The sequence below is a fragment of the Piliocolobus tephrosceles genome, chromosome 14 (assembly GCF_002776525.5).
Source record: "Piliocolobus tephrosceles isolate RC106 chromosome 14, ASM277652v3, whole genome shotgun sequence".
Lineage (NCBI taxonomy): Eukaryota > Metazoa > Chordata > Mammalia > Primates > Cercopithecidae > Piliocolobus > Piliocolobus tephrosceles.
The window spans coordinates 30,080,900-30,094,574 of record NC_045447.1 but is presented as its reverse complement, the minus strand read 5'-3'; the positions used below and the strand labels follow the sequence as shown (position 1 = coordinate 30,094,574).

Sequence of the window (13,675 nt, the reverse complement as noted above, 5' to 3'; positions counted from 1 at the left end):
GAGGCCGAGACGGGCGGATCACGAGGTCAGGAGATCGAGACCATCTTGGCTAACCCGGTGAAACCCCGTCTCTACTAAAAAATACAAAAAACTAGCCGGGCGAGGTGGCAGGCGCCTGTGGTCCCAGCTACTCGGGAGGCTGAGGCAGGAGAATGGCGTGAACCCGGGAGGCGGAGCTTGCAGTGAGCTGAGATCTGGCCACTGCACTCCAGCCTGGGCGACAGAGCGAGACTCTGTCTCAAAAAAACAAAAAAATATTAAAAATTTAAATTAAAAAATTAAAACTAGAACTTATTCAACAAACATTTCTTCAGTAATGGATATCAAGAGAATAGACCTGTTATTGGGCACAGGGATTAGAAATGAATCTCTTTCTTCCCAGAGCTGTCTCATGAGAGAGATAAAAGATGACTCTACAGAAGATGACAGCAATGACCAAGATCTCTGGAAAGCAAAGTGCGTCTCAGCACAGGGAATGACAAGTGGCCCAGAGTGCACAAAAAGTTTTTCTGACGTGTTTCAAAGAGTGGTAATAAGGACAGGAACGAGAGACCAGGAAGAAAACACAGTGTAGAGGCACAAAGCCAGAAAAAAAGAGCAGTTAAAAATCAGCTGCAACTAGGGCCGGGCGCGGTGGCTCAAGCCTGTAATCCCAGCGCTTTGGGAGGCCGAGACGGGCGGATCACGAGGTCAGGAGATCAAGACCATCCTGGCTAACACGGTGAAACCTCGTCTCTACTAAAAAATACAAAAAAAAACCTAGCCGGGCGAGGTGGCGGGTGCCTGTAGTCCCAGCTACTGGGGAGGCTGAGCCAGGAGAATGGCGTAAACCCGGGAGGCGGAGCTTGCAGTGAGCTGAGATCCGGCCACTGCACTCCAGCCCGGGAGACAGAGCGAGACTCCGTCTCAAAAAAAAAAAAAAAAAAATCAGCTGCAACTAAAACATAAGGTATACACACACATGGGAACAATGGGGGATGGGGCTAAAAAGGAGTGTGGGGAACAGATAGTGAAAGGGCTTATAAGGCACAATAAGGAACATGGGCTCTACCTTCCAGACAATTGAGAAGCCACCCTTTACCTTCATTTAAAGGGTAGCACCATTAAATGAAGATAAATAGACTGGAAGAGCTCAGTAACCAGGAAACAATGCTACAAAATGTTTTGAAAGTAAAAGCATCTATCATTTAAATATGAGAAAAACCAATTAAGCTGGGCATGACAGGTTTGATATTTCCCACCATGAACTGAGAGTAAGGTTTACGATTGTACTAAATGGAATGGTTAAGAGCAAAGGTACCAGATTTAGACTGCTAGGGTCAAACTCCATTGATTACTGTGTGACCCCGGTCTAATCACTTAAGCATTCTGTGCCTTAACTGCCTCTTCTGAAGAATGGGAAACAACAATCTACGACATAAGGTCATAGTGAAGATTAAATAAATTTGCATGAAAAGCACTTTAAAAAGTGCCAGGCACATGGTAAACAGTTAATAAATATAAGCTGTTATTATTATCCTACTATTAGTAATACTCTAACTTCTGTGACATAATCAATGTTAAGGAGATCACAACTAGTGAAGTAATCAAAGAAGATTTAAAGAATCAGGCAAGTGTAATTTGAAACCCTTGCTGTTAAGAAGGTGAGGATAGAAATTTGAAATTCAACTACACACTAGAGTAGAGAAAGCAGCAATTGCTTGAAGTCTAGCTCTCCTGGCAGTCATCAAATACGCAGGTAATGATAATGTATTACTTTAGTGCCTAGAGTTCAGGGACTCTAAAGTTAGCCAATCAACATTCATAACAGAAAATCTATGTCAGATAAACATTCAAAGACTTCCTAAATTGAGAAACAAAGGTTGCAACTCAGGATGAGGGTCTGTTAAGAGGTGATCTACACCACACAAGAATAGCCAGTTTTAACTTTAAAAAATATATATTCTCATTTGGAATGTTCTGATTATTCTGATTAAAAGATGCAGCAGACAAAACTGAGTTTTAGAAGAATCTTAAAATACAGCTAAAGCCATGTTAACAATTTTTTAAATAAAGAAATACATAATGCAAATACTAATTTGCAAAAGCTTAAATATTATGGCAACTGATTTGAAAACAAGTAACCTATTTGAGGACGCTTGAGACTCCCCACTCACTGGACTCTTCCACTTACCTGTTGTGTGCTGAGACTAAAGACTATGACATCTCCAGAGGCTGTGGCCACACACACAGACTCCTGATCCAGCAAGTCCTGAACACCAACAATGCGGCCACTTCCATCCTCTGGGAGAAAGCCTTCTGCCACCAAAGAAACTTCATTTTTCACCTTTCACCAAAGTAAACACATAAGCAAATTAACCCAGTCTACTTTCAAGAATAATTGATAACATTTCCAGAAATAAAATACTTTTTAATGCTTTTATTTTTATTTTTTAATTTTATTTATTTAATTTATTTATTTGAGATGGAGTCTCACTCTGTCGCCCAGGCTGGAGTGCAGTGGTGCAATCTCAGCTCACTGCAAGCTCTGCCTCCCGGGTTCACGCCATTCTCCTGCCTCAGCCTCCGGAGTAGCTGGGACTACAGGCGCCCACCACCACGCCCGGCTAATTTTTTGTATTTTTAGTACAGACGGGATTTCGCCATGTTAGCCAGGATGGTCTCTATCTCCTGACCTCGTGATCCGCCTGCTTCGGCCTCCCAAAGTGCTGGGATTACAGGCGTAAGCCACCACGCCCGGCCTAATGCTTCTTTAATTATATAAAAGCTTTCAAGAATGTTTTTTCCAGATGAAAACCCAAACTTTCATTTAAGAAATATCACTACTCTGTCATCTTTAACAAGAAAAATACGTAATATGACCTTCTTGCCAAACAAAGACAAAAACAAAAACAGTAAGTCTGGTCTCTTTAAAAATGCCCAATAAAACATGATGCTAATAACTATATTTTTCTAAGATTGCTACAGTACGAGGAAAAGGCACCAAAGGATGTAACTGCCTAAAATGTATTAGTAGAAGAATAAAATCAAGGGACCACATGAAAACCAACCCACAGAGGTTTTTAAAGCACATACAGTTAGGAGCCAACACTAAAGATTCTGATTTAGTTGACATGAGATGTGGGCTCAAACTTTTAGAAAGCTCCACAGGCAACTTTCGTGTTCATTCCCAATTAAGAACCACTCTTATAAACAGAATTTGCATGACAAAAAGGGTAAAAAGTAGGGAACCCACTCAAAAAGTAAAGTCAGAGTTTTACTGACTTAGGTTACAACAGTAGCAGAGTTAAAGAAGGGTTACTATTTAAGCTATGTCTAACATGGCACATATATGAAGCAAAAGATGTTCATTTGGGAGGATATAAATTCAGTACGATGTAAAGAAAGACTACGTGGGGAAAGAAATTTGGAAGAAGACAAATCAAGGGACATATCAATCTGCTAGCATTCTCCATCAGTAACTTACTTCTCTTGAGACAGGGTCTACTTCTATCAGTCCATGTTCTGAACCAATGAGCACTGTCCCCTGTTCAGTTCGGAGAGAGAAGCACTGAGGTTTCCCTGGACCTTGAATATCCCTGAACTCCAGGGTCCGAAATAATTTCAGATTTCGCATGATGAAGTGATTCCCACGAGACAAATACAACTATCCCTTGATGAACCATTAATCCCTGAGAGAGAAAGAAATAGCTTAATAGTGATAAATGACCATATTTAAGTGAAATGATTCAGGGGGTGAAGAAGTGGTAGTTAGAATCAGAATAGCCAAGAAAAGAAAAAACTTACCTCTCTGAGTACACACCCATGTGTGGATTATAGCAGCAACCTGACCCACTCTATACAGTTATGGTCTACAAATTAGGAATTCTGAAACCTATTTTATGTTCGCAGAGAGGCAAGATTCTCAACTTTAGAATGCTTTCTTCAAAAAAGATGTAATATGCCGGGTGCGGTGGCTCAAGCCTGTAATCCCAGCACTTTGGGAGGCCGAGGCGGGCGGATCACGAGGTCAGGAGATCGAGACCATCCTGGCTAACACGGTGAAACCCCGTCTCTACTAAAAAATACAAAAAACTAGCCGGGCGAGGTGGCAGGCGCCTGTAGTCCCAGCTACTCGGGAGGCTGAGGCAGGAGAATGGTGTAAACCCGGGAGGCGGAGCTTGCAGTGAGCTGAGGTCTGGCCACTGCACTCCAGCCTGGGCGACAGAGCAAGACTCCATCTCAAAAAAAAAAAAAGATGTAGTATCAGTTATTCCTTTGGGAAAGTTGAAAGAACAAACGAATGGGGAAATGTTTTATTTTTACATGTTAGGATATCTTTATGAAATCATAAGGAAAAACAAAAGGGTATCCCACTGATTAGCACTATTTGAAAATCCATGTTTATATGCTAGCAGTTGAAGAGAATCTGAAACAACTTTAATATTCACCAGGTCTATTCATTTATAAACTGGCTTTATACATTCATTAAAAAAAAATGAAGTCAAAGATAGAAAAGCATTTATTGTTCTAAAGGAGAAGATAAAACACTGGGACATGACAACAATTTACTTGAAAATGATGAACAACATTTCAAGGACCTTGATGACCTGACATAACTACTTCCAGTAACTTTGTTCTTCTGGCCAGGCTTGTCCCAGGACAATAGAAAACGTGAGAAAAGAGTGCTAAACAGAACGTCTACTTTGGTCTGGCAAAATCAGACTTGCTTAAATGCATAACATTACCTAAGTAGGGAAAAAAAAAAGTTACCGTGTTAGTTATTTATATTCAGATCCCTTTAAGGCTTATGATTGTAAGTCCCTAAGTTATGTTAGGGGTAGCAATTACAAGGACCATACTGGCCTCATTGTCACTTTAATCCAAGAAGAATTCTCTCATCTTGGCACCCCACATATGTATGACACAGAAAGAATAAAGATGAATCAATCCTAATAGTACAGAGAAGATAATGTCATGTATAATAGGAATTATATAATATATAATGTGGGATAAGAGGAAGGTAAGTTTATATATGATGGAAGTGAGGAAATCAGGGCAGACGATTTTAGTAACTTTTGGTGACAATTATATTCAAGAACTTCTAGAAATTACTTGAAACCTCTAACATATCATGCAGGTTTTTTTTTTTTTTTTTTTTTTTTTTGAGACAGAGTTTCGCTCTTATTGCCCAGGCTGGAGTGCAATGACCGCGATCTCAGCTCACCGCAACCTCTGCCTCCCGGGTTCAAGCGATTCTCCTGCCTCAGCCTCCCAAGTAGCTGGGATTTCAGGCACCCGGCACCATGCCTGGCTAATTTTTGTAATTTTGGTAGAGACAGGGTTTCACCATGTTGGCCAGGTTGTTCTTGAACTCCTGACCTTAAGTGATCCACTCGCCTCTGCCTCCCAAAGTGCTGGGATTACAGGCGTGAGCCACCATGCCTGGCCACGTTTTTCATCTTTAAACATCACAAAAACGCCTCAAAACTAGTTTCTCTGAAATTTGACACCCATCAGCCTTATTCCCTTATCTTCTTAAAGGAAGACTTCTGTCCAGTTCTTTCCAGGGTAGGAAAAGAATATCCTCCATATAGCCACAGGACCTAGGCCTATTGATACTCTTTCTCTGACATCTGCAACCTCCAAACTTCCTGCCTCCACTGATTCAAACTTTTCTCAGTCCTTAAATGTGCTAAAGATTCCTCCACACCAAAGGTCAATAGTGAATTCTCTCTTAAATTTTCTGACAATTCCTTCATTTTCTTCCCTTGTCCCTTCAACTATCCACCTCTTGGCTAGACATCATATGCATGATTACATGTACCAGGCAGATCACGAATACGCTGATTAGGCCTAAATGCCTAGCCCTGACTGAATTAGCCCAAATTGACCACTAAACCCACATTTCCAACCTCCTGATAGAATCACAAGCATGTCTCACATGCACATCAAATGCGACCTGGAAAGCAAAGAAGTTGCTATTCTTCCCCCAAATGACAGTTCCCACTATTTCGGGACAGGCCATTTCTACGCTATGTCCCCGAGTTGGAAAACTGTCTTTGCTGTCTTTCTGCTTACTCTTCATATTGATCTATTCATTGGTTAGCGCCGTGGCTGTGGCTGTCAATATACAGTTGAATTCTTTACGATCCTGTCTGTGGCCTACATCCAACACCGACTGGGCACTTGCTAAGTGCTGGGATCTGAAGATTACTCAGGCAGCCACGGTCTCCACGGAGATCATCGTTAACGGGAAAGAAAGCCACGTTAAAACACCACGTTAGATGGAGAAGCACAGAGGACACCACCCCCACGAAGAAGTCTCAGACGCAAGAAAGGACCCGCACCGCAGCACCCGAGCCTCTGTTAACCGCCGCCTTCCATCGTGAATTAATGCTCTCGCTTTCAGCGTTATTATCAACCCCCTGCAAGCAATCAAGAGGCTGGGTTAAGTCTGGCAGGAGGTGCAGCAGGCATCCCTGGGCTGTCGCGCCTCCCAGCGCCCCCGATGGAGCAGGTGGCAAAACTGCAAAAAGAATTTAAGGCTCTAGGAAAGAAGTGGTGCAGCCCGCACTCCAGTCCCCGGCCCGCAGCAGGCAGAGGAGCCTCCGGGTCTCTTTCACCCGGACACTGCCGGCGGAGGGGTCCACTCCCGTGCCCCTGCCCTGGATGGATCGCTTACCTGAAGACCCCCAAACAGAGGTGCATCCGGCCTCGCCTCCCCAGCCACGCGCAGCCGGGTACCCAGAGTCCGCCCCAAATTGCGCACGCGTCTCTGTCCTAGGTTCCGCTCTCTCACCGAGCGCACTAGGCCTCCAGGGGTGCGCTGAAGCACGGCAGAGGCCAGCTGCGCAATGGTCGCGTCAACTAGGCGGGCCCGGCCTGCGGAGTGCGGCGCGGGGTGACGTCATCCAGCGGAGGGTGCGCGGCCGGGCCCGCTTCCCTGGTCACTTACGGGGACCGGCCTTCTTTGTAGCCCTGGCACCGTAGAGGTAGAGGAGCTACATTGGCCCCGTCCCCTGTCCCTCTGCCCTCTTGCCCATCTGCCCACACTTTTGTATTTGATTATGTTTTGATGTCGAACCCCAAAGCACAGTAATGGAGGGGCGGAACCTGCGGAGCTGGGAGGAGCGCGCGTGCGCACGACTCGGGCTGCGCGCCGGAAGAGCACGCCCAGTCCGGGCTGCGCGGAGGAAGCGCCTGGGGTTCGGGAGGGAGGGGTGGCGGCGCCGGAGGTCGCCATGGCTACCGAGCCCGAAACAGCGGAGCCGGTGGTGCCTTCGCTCGTGGATCGATACTTCACTCGCTGGTACAAACCGGGTAAGTGCAGAGTGATGTTGATCCCTCCTTGGCCGCATTGGCCTAATGCTGTGGAGACTACGTTGACAGATTGTAAGCCACGCGCGCTCTCCCTGGCGCTCCCTCCCCACGTCAGAAGGAGATGGACTTCCGTGTTCCGTCTAGGCCCAGGTAGTGGCATTTGCAAAGACCTGGTGGCCTGAAATACTTCAGGGCGTATTCTGGGACCGGCGATTGCAGTGCGAGCTCTAGGGTGTTGCTCGCGGGAAGATGAGTACTCTAAACGGAGGCCCCGGAGGTAGGCGCAGGGCTAGGTTGCCACAGTCCTGAAGTGCCTGGAGGGATTGAGGGGCTCACTCTCACAGGGAGTAGAGATACATAAAATTATGTAAATGATCAGATCGAAACCAAGGTAGAGACAGTAGGGCTGGCGAGAAGAGGGTGGGTTAGATTAGAGACATTTAGAAAGCAGGATTACACATTTACTTAAGGAGACGCCACCGGTATTGTTCATCTGCCACTTAGAAGTAGGTATTATTTTTGTACTGTTTTGTGTAAGCAGTACCAGTGGCGGGAGCATCGTTTGGGACTCTCCTTTCTTCCTTTCATTCAGTGATAATGGTTATACTCAGTTAAAAATATATATATTGTAGCATATTTTCTGTTGGTCAAACATAGGGTGACCAACCTGTCCTAGTTGACCCATGACTGAGGGGTTTCCCAGAATGTCGGACTTGCACCAACATCAGAACAGTCCTGGAAACCACCAACAAAAAATATATATCATAAAGAATGGGATGCTAATTGCATTTTCATGGTAAAAATACTGTGTGTACTCATTTTGAAGTGAGTGTAAAGTAAGATGGAGCAAGGAGTTAATTACCTTAATGTTGAATAAATTATTCTGTCTGGGCCAGATCTCTTTAAATACTTTCCAGGAAGCCTTTGGGTATGTCTTTTTGAGTAATGTAGGGATAGCAGTGACCAGCATGCAGCATGTGTGTGTCGAATCTTCATTATTAACTATCTCTATGACCCAAAGAAAGTACCACGTAGTGGTAGTAAGTATTGATTTCAGCCACCAACAGACTCATTTATTCTTCTAGATGTCAAAGGAAAATTTTGTGAGGACCACTGTATACTACAGCACTCTAACCGGTAAGCAAATTGGGAATTTTAAATTATGAAAACCTTTTTTTTTTTTTCTGGTATTGTAGCCTGGTATGGTCTTGTAGTCTTGGATTGAACAAATGCTCACTAAACAAACATGCATTAATTATCTTCTGCTGTGTTGAAATGGTATTATTATAGGAGTTTGTTTGGCAAGAATGAGTATTCCAGTGCCTGGCCACTCTGAACAAATAAATTTGATTACTCAAACACCCAAATGGAGGACCACATCATCAGCTACTACCTGAAGTGGCCAGTCTGTGCCCAACTACTGAACTGTTAAGAGCCCACAGAAAGGGCTACGGTAGAGACATACATGGTATCTTGTATACACAGGCATGCCTTATTTTTTTGTCTTCTACTCCAATGCAACCTACCTAAAGACCTCTGGTACTCTTCCCTTTCCTGGGAAAGAAATTCAATCTTGTTTTCTCTTTTATTATTGTATTCTCCTTTCTACAGTTATGCCCCAACAGTAGCCATAGAAAAAAGGGGGAAGATGATAGTTTGACTAAACAAATATCAGTTCATACATTCTTGTTCCAATAAGAATTATGGGAGGAAAAATTATTCCAAGCAATCACACAGGATCAATTTTTTCTCCTTGTAGAATATGTGTCATCACATTGGCCGAATCTCATCCAGTTCTTCAAAGTGGAAAAACAATTAAAAGCATTTCCTATCAGATCAGTACCAACTGTAGCAGACTTCAGAACAAGGTCTCTGGGAAATTTAAGCGGGTATGTTCCTGTAATTCTGTGATTATATACTTACATCCTCTATATTCATGGTAATAATAGATCCAATGAACCTTAGAATCCAGTAGCATATGCTTAGCACACTTCTCTAGCAGTTTGAGGTGCTGATTTTAAGTATACTTTCACCTAAAGAAATTCTCAGACTCCCAAAAATTAGGTATCTCAGGAGGTGTAGTATCTGTTTTATTAGGTTCTGTGCTACTATCCCTACAATGCCCAGGATGGGGGAGGGGGAAGGCAGGCCTTTGAAAGGAGAACTCTAATAGCAATGTAACAAGATATTTTGTCCCTTCTAGTTGTATTAAACTAGTATCTCGAGTTCTGTAAAATTTAGGTGACCAACTCTTCTTTACCGTATATTTCCACATGTAAATTAAACAGAAAAAAAATTCCCAAGGGAGTAAGAAAAAAAAAAAAAAACATGGGCCAGTCAGAATGGCTCATGCCTGTAATCCCAGCACTTTGGGAGACCGAGGTGGGTGGATCATGAGGTCAGGAGTTCAAGACCAGCCTGGCCAATGTGGTGAAACCCCATCTCTATAAAAATACAAAAATTAGTCAGGCGTCGTAGTGGGCACCTGTAATCCCAGCCACTCAGGTGGCTGAGGCAGGAGAATGGCTTGAACCTGGGAGGCAGAGGTTGCAGTAAGCTGAGATCGCGCCACTGCACTTCAGCCTGAGTGGCAGAGCAAGACTCCGTCTCAAAAAAAAAAAAAAAAAAAATGAATATGAGAAAAAAATTACATTTTTCCATTCCTAAAGCATTGTCAATGTAATACACATCTACCCACCCCCGTACCTGCACACAACACTTGGTTATACAGAATGCTAGCTCTACCCTCTGTAACTCTAGGCAAAATGGATAGATGATTAAAAGAGTATCATACCAAGGAGAATTTAGTGACATATTAAAATGTCTTTACAAACCCACTTGTTGGGAAAGTTTCTGTGGATGATTTACGTCCTTCATTTACTGAGTTCATACTAAGAGTTTCTGCTAATTGCTCTCACTATTCTAGGAGACCCCTATTCAAACCCCCCTTTGTAGGCCTGAAGTCCCCTAATAATGTGCCTTACAGTTATTGATTTTTCCTCATTCAAGAAACCAGTGGACTTAGAAAAGCATGCACCTTTCTTAAAAGATAGTCTACAAGTTACAATAACACTTAAGACTTCCGAAGTTTCAATGATAAATCTCTGTCCAAAATAGTAACACTTAAGGCAGGTACAGTTGCTCATGCCTATTGGGAAGCCGAGGTGGGAGAATCACTTGAGGCCAGGAATTTGTGACAAACCTAGGCAACATAACAAGACCTCATTTCTACCAAAAAAAAAAAAAAAAAATTAGCCGGGCATGGTGGCATGTGCCTATAGTCCCAGTTACCTAGGAGGCTGAGGTAGGAAGATTGCTTGAGCACAGGAATCAAGGCTGCAGTGAGCCATGATGACACCACTGCACTCCAGCCTGCATGACAGAAAAAGACCCTGTCTCAAAAAAATAAAAATAAAAAATAAGTAACACTCTTGTTACAAGTGAAGAACATAGAAGGACCTGCATATTGAACCCACTACAGGTAAGTGTTCATTGGATCTCAGAACTGCCAATCATTCTGCCAAAGGAGGTGATAAAAAGGCATCAAAATACTTCTGCTCTTTTGGCACGAACCTAGCTCTTTTGTGTCTGCTCTTTTGACACAAGCCTTCCCCTTCCTTTCAGAAGCAGAGAGTCACAATGACTAGTACTTTAAAATGAAGAACCCACATGCAGAGGAGTGAAGCCAATACAGTAATATCTGAATGCCATCTAAAAATGTTTTGAGTGGTAAATAAAGGGGTCATAAAAAATAGCGTCTTAACCTGAAATGCCGATGTCCACTACAGGAAAAATTCATGGGCGAAAAGAGGGCAACACGTGAAACATGCCTGCATTGGCTCTCATGAGCCTCCCTGTAGATACTTGTGAGAGCCTCCCCAGGTATGTTCATCTAGTGGAGTACATGAAACAGTAACCATACCATAACATTCAAACACATACACATCAAAATGTAGTATTGACTCATGGGTCAATTATTTTTATTTTGCTACTTAAAACTTTTGTTTTCCACATTTTCCTCAAAGTGCATGTTTTTGTTTTTGTTTTTCTTAATTAGAAAAAATATCCCTTACTAACACACTAGGGATTTAAAAAGAGAGGGGGAAAAAAAAGAACAATATCCCTTCTTCAAAAAGTCTTAGTGATTGACCCTGGTAAATAAGTTCTTTTATCTATTAAGTTATAATATTAAAATGAGGTAGAAGTCTTAAACTAACTTTATAAAATATTGCTGTCATACTATGTCACATTGAATTTTATATTATTTCTTGATGGATTTTCCCACACTTTTGAAATCTTTATGCCTGGTTATATGTAGTTTTCTTGTTTATAGTTGATAAAATATATTAGTAGTCTGTAATTAAATTCCCATTTATCATGTATATTAGCTTTTTTCCCTAGAGCCTGGGATGGCACCTGGCACACAGTAAGTACTTATATTCATATAGGTTTTGAAATTAATGAATGGTTTTTATATAATGAGGTAATTGATTTAAAACACCAGTTCCAGGAATACATCCTGTTATACACCTAAGGGCTGTTTCTCAAAGGAAAGTGGAAATGTCCATCAATTGATCACTTCTTCCGTCTTATTACACAGGGGGCACAGTTTCTAACAGAGCTTGCACCTCTCTGTAAGATTTACTGCTCAGATGGTGAAGAATATACTGTATCTAGGTGAGTAACTTTTTAGCCACCATTTAGGAGACCAAAGGGAGGGAATTTTTTTTTTTTTACTAAGTAAACACGCTGAAATCTTTAATTTTTTAACTAGTTGTGTTAGAGGACGTTTGATGGAAGTGAATGAAAACATTCTCCATAAGCCATCTATTCTCCAAGAAAAGGTAAAAGAGAAAAAGTATGATCTCATCTGCATACCTTTTATTGGATTTTTTTCATCATTTGACAGTACTAAATGTTCTTTCCTTTCCAGCCATCCACTGAAGGCTACATTGCAGTTGTGTTACCCAAATTTGAAGAAAGTAAAAGCATAACAGAAGGGTTACTGACACAAAAACAATATGAAGAAGTCATAGTGAAACGCATTAATGCCACAACTACGTCATGAGGATTGACATGGAATAAAAAGCGAAGCAGGATTCTTGTTACCTGGCCTAAACCATCAGGGTACTAAAGCAGAAGAACCAGTATATGTAAAGCATACCTAACAGCCAGCCATATGCAGGGGAGGCCTAGTGCTTCACTTAGTTTTCCCTCTCTGTCTTGCATAATGAGCCTTGGTTCCCATTTGTCTACAGCCTGCCAGATCTGGCCTGCCCATGTACTCACCCTGTTCTCTTGCATCTCTCTAACAACTGGCATGCAAGGGATGTTTTTCTGATTAAAAACAAAGCTCTTTGAAGAAAATTTAGAAAATACAGAAAATTTTTAAGTAGCCAAGTAAAAATAATTTACCCATCATCCCATAATCCAAAAGTAAATGCTTTTGACCCTTGAACAACATGGGTTTGAACTGCGAGGGTCCACTTATGCACGCACTGTTTTCAACTATCAACGAATCAAAACTAAATCATTAACCAAACATGAAACCCACTTATAGAGCAGGTTCATATACTCAGTTCCGAAGGGCCAGCTGCAGGACTTGAGTACTCATGTATGGATTTGGGTATATGTGGAAGGTCCTGGAACCAATCCCCTATGTAAACCAAGGGATAACTACTACATTTTAACCTACTTCTGTTTGAACATATGGTATGGTTATTGCTTTTGCCTCATTTTCCTAACAGTTTGAAGTTTAAAAAAACCTAACCCACCCTTCTTACCCAGTCTCCTATAATGTGCCTACCAAAATGCCTAGTCCTAACCCACCTGCCTCAACTCCTCTCCCTTTTAGGTTGTAGGGAAGGCCAGAGTGGAGAATATATTGTATCTTCGGTCCCCGCTTATGCCAACAAGATGGCTTTCACCTCTGAAATAAAGTAAAACTGCAACACTGTGACTTCTTAAATGAGGGATATGTGAAAAGGCTATGAAAAATACAAAGGCTTTCCTAGGAAATGTGTTATAATGCAGTGGGAAGAGAATTCTTGAAATATGCACATTATAGTCGCTCAGTCTCACAATCTCCAGTTACCGGCAAAGAAGTTACTGAGAATATGTCATTCAAAGGCATAGAGGCCTTTGAATGGAACAAATGCTTTCACATCATTTAAACTTAAAAAACCTCCAACAACTATGAATTTATAGTTTAAGAGTGATTTACACTGAACTTCAAATAAAAGGACTATAAAACATGTTATTTTTCTATAAGGACTATAAACATTTCAATATCCCTGTTTTTAAATAAAATATACTTTTATACGGAAGAAATCATTCGATATATAAATTCCATTAGTTATCTATCCTTTTATGC

At 42.0% G+C, this 13,675-nt stretch overlaps 2 protein-coding genes across 4 annotated transcripts in view; one reads left to right on the top strand and one right to left on the bottom strand.

Moving 5' to 3' along the window:
* ELP1 (elongator complex protein 1) overlaps nt 1-7,105 on the bottom strand; it is a 65,305-nt gene extending 58,200 nt beyond the window's left edge. Inside the window, exons 1-3 of one of the 2 annotated variants that reach the window (XM_023202187.3) lie at nt 6,665-7,105; nt 3,467-3,671; nt 2,174-2,326 (exon numbers count right to left, since the gene is read on the bottom strand). In XM_023202187.3, coding sequence (XP_023057955.1) covers nt 2,174-2,326; nt 3,467-3,616 — 303 coding nt within the window. In that variant the 5' untranslated portion in view covers nt 3,617-3,671; nt 6,665-7,105. The remainder of the gene's footprint in view (nt 1-2,173; nt 2,327-3,466; nt 3,672-6,664) is intronic. The other variant, XM_023202191.3, reaches the window with a different exon arrangement.
* On the top strand, nt 6,938-13,632 carry ABITRAM (actin binding transcription modulator). Of its 2 annotated transcripts, none has more exons than XM_023202214.2 (6): nt 6,938-7,302; nt 8,388-8,439; nt 9,062-9,191; nt 11,903-11,979; nt 12,077-12,146; nt 12,236-13,632. In XM_023202214.2, the coding sequence occupies exons 1-6, from the start codon at nt 7,224-7,226 to the stop codon at nt 12,368-12,370; spliced, it is 543 nt and encodes a 180-aa protein (XP_023057982.1). In that variant the 5' UTR covers nt 6,938-7,223; the 3' UTR covers nt 12,371-13,632. The 2 variants fall into 2 exon arrangements, with proteins under 2 accessions (XP_023057982.1, XP_023057988.1); XM_023202220.1 differs by lacking the exon at nt 6,938-7,302 and adding an exon at nt 7,365-7,579.
* Nucleotides 13,633-13,675: the final 43 nt, after the last annotated feature.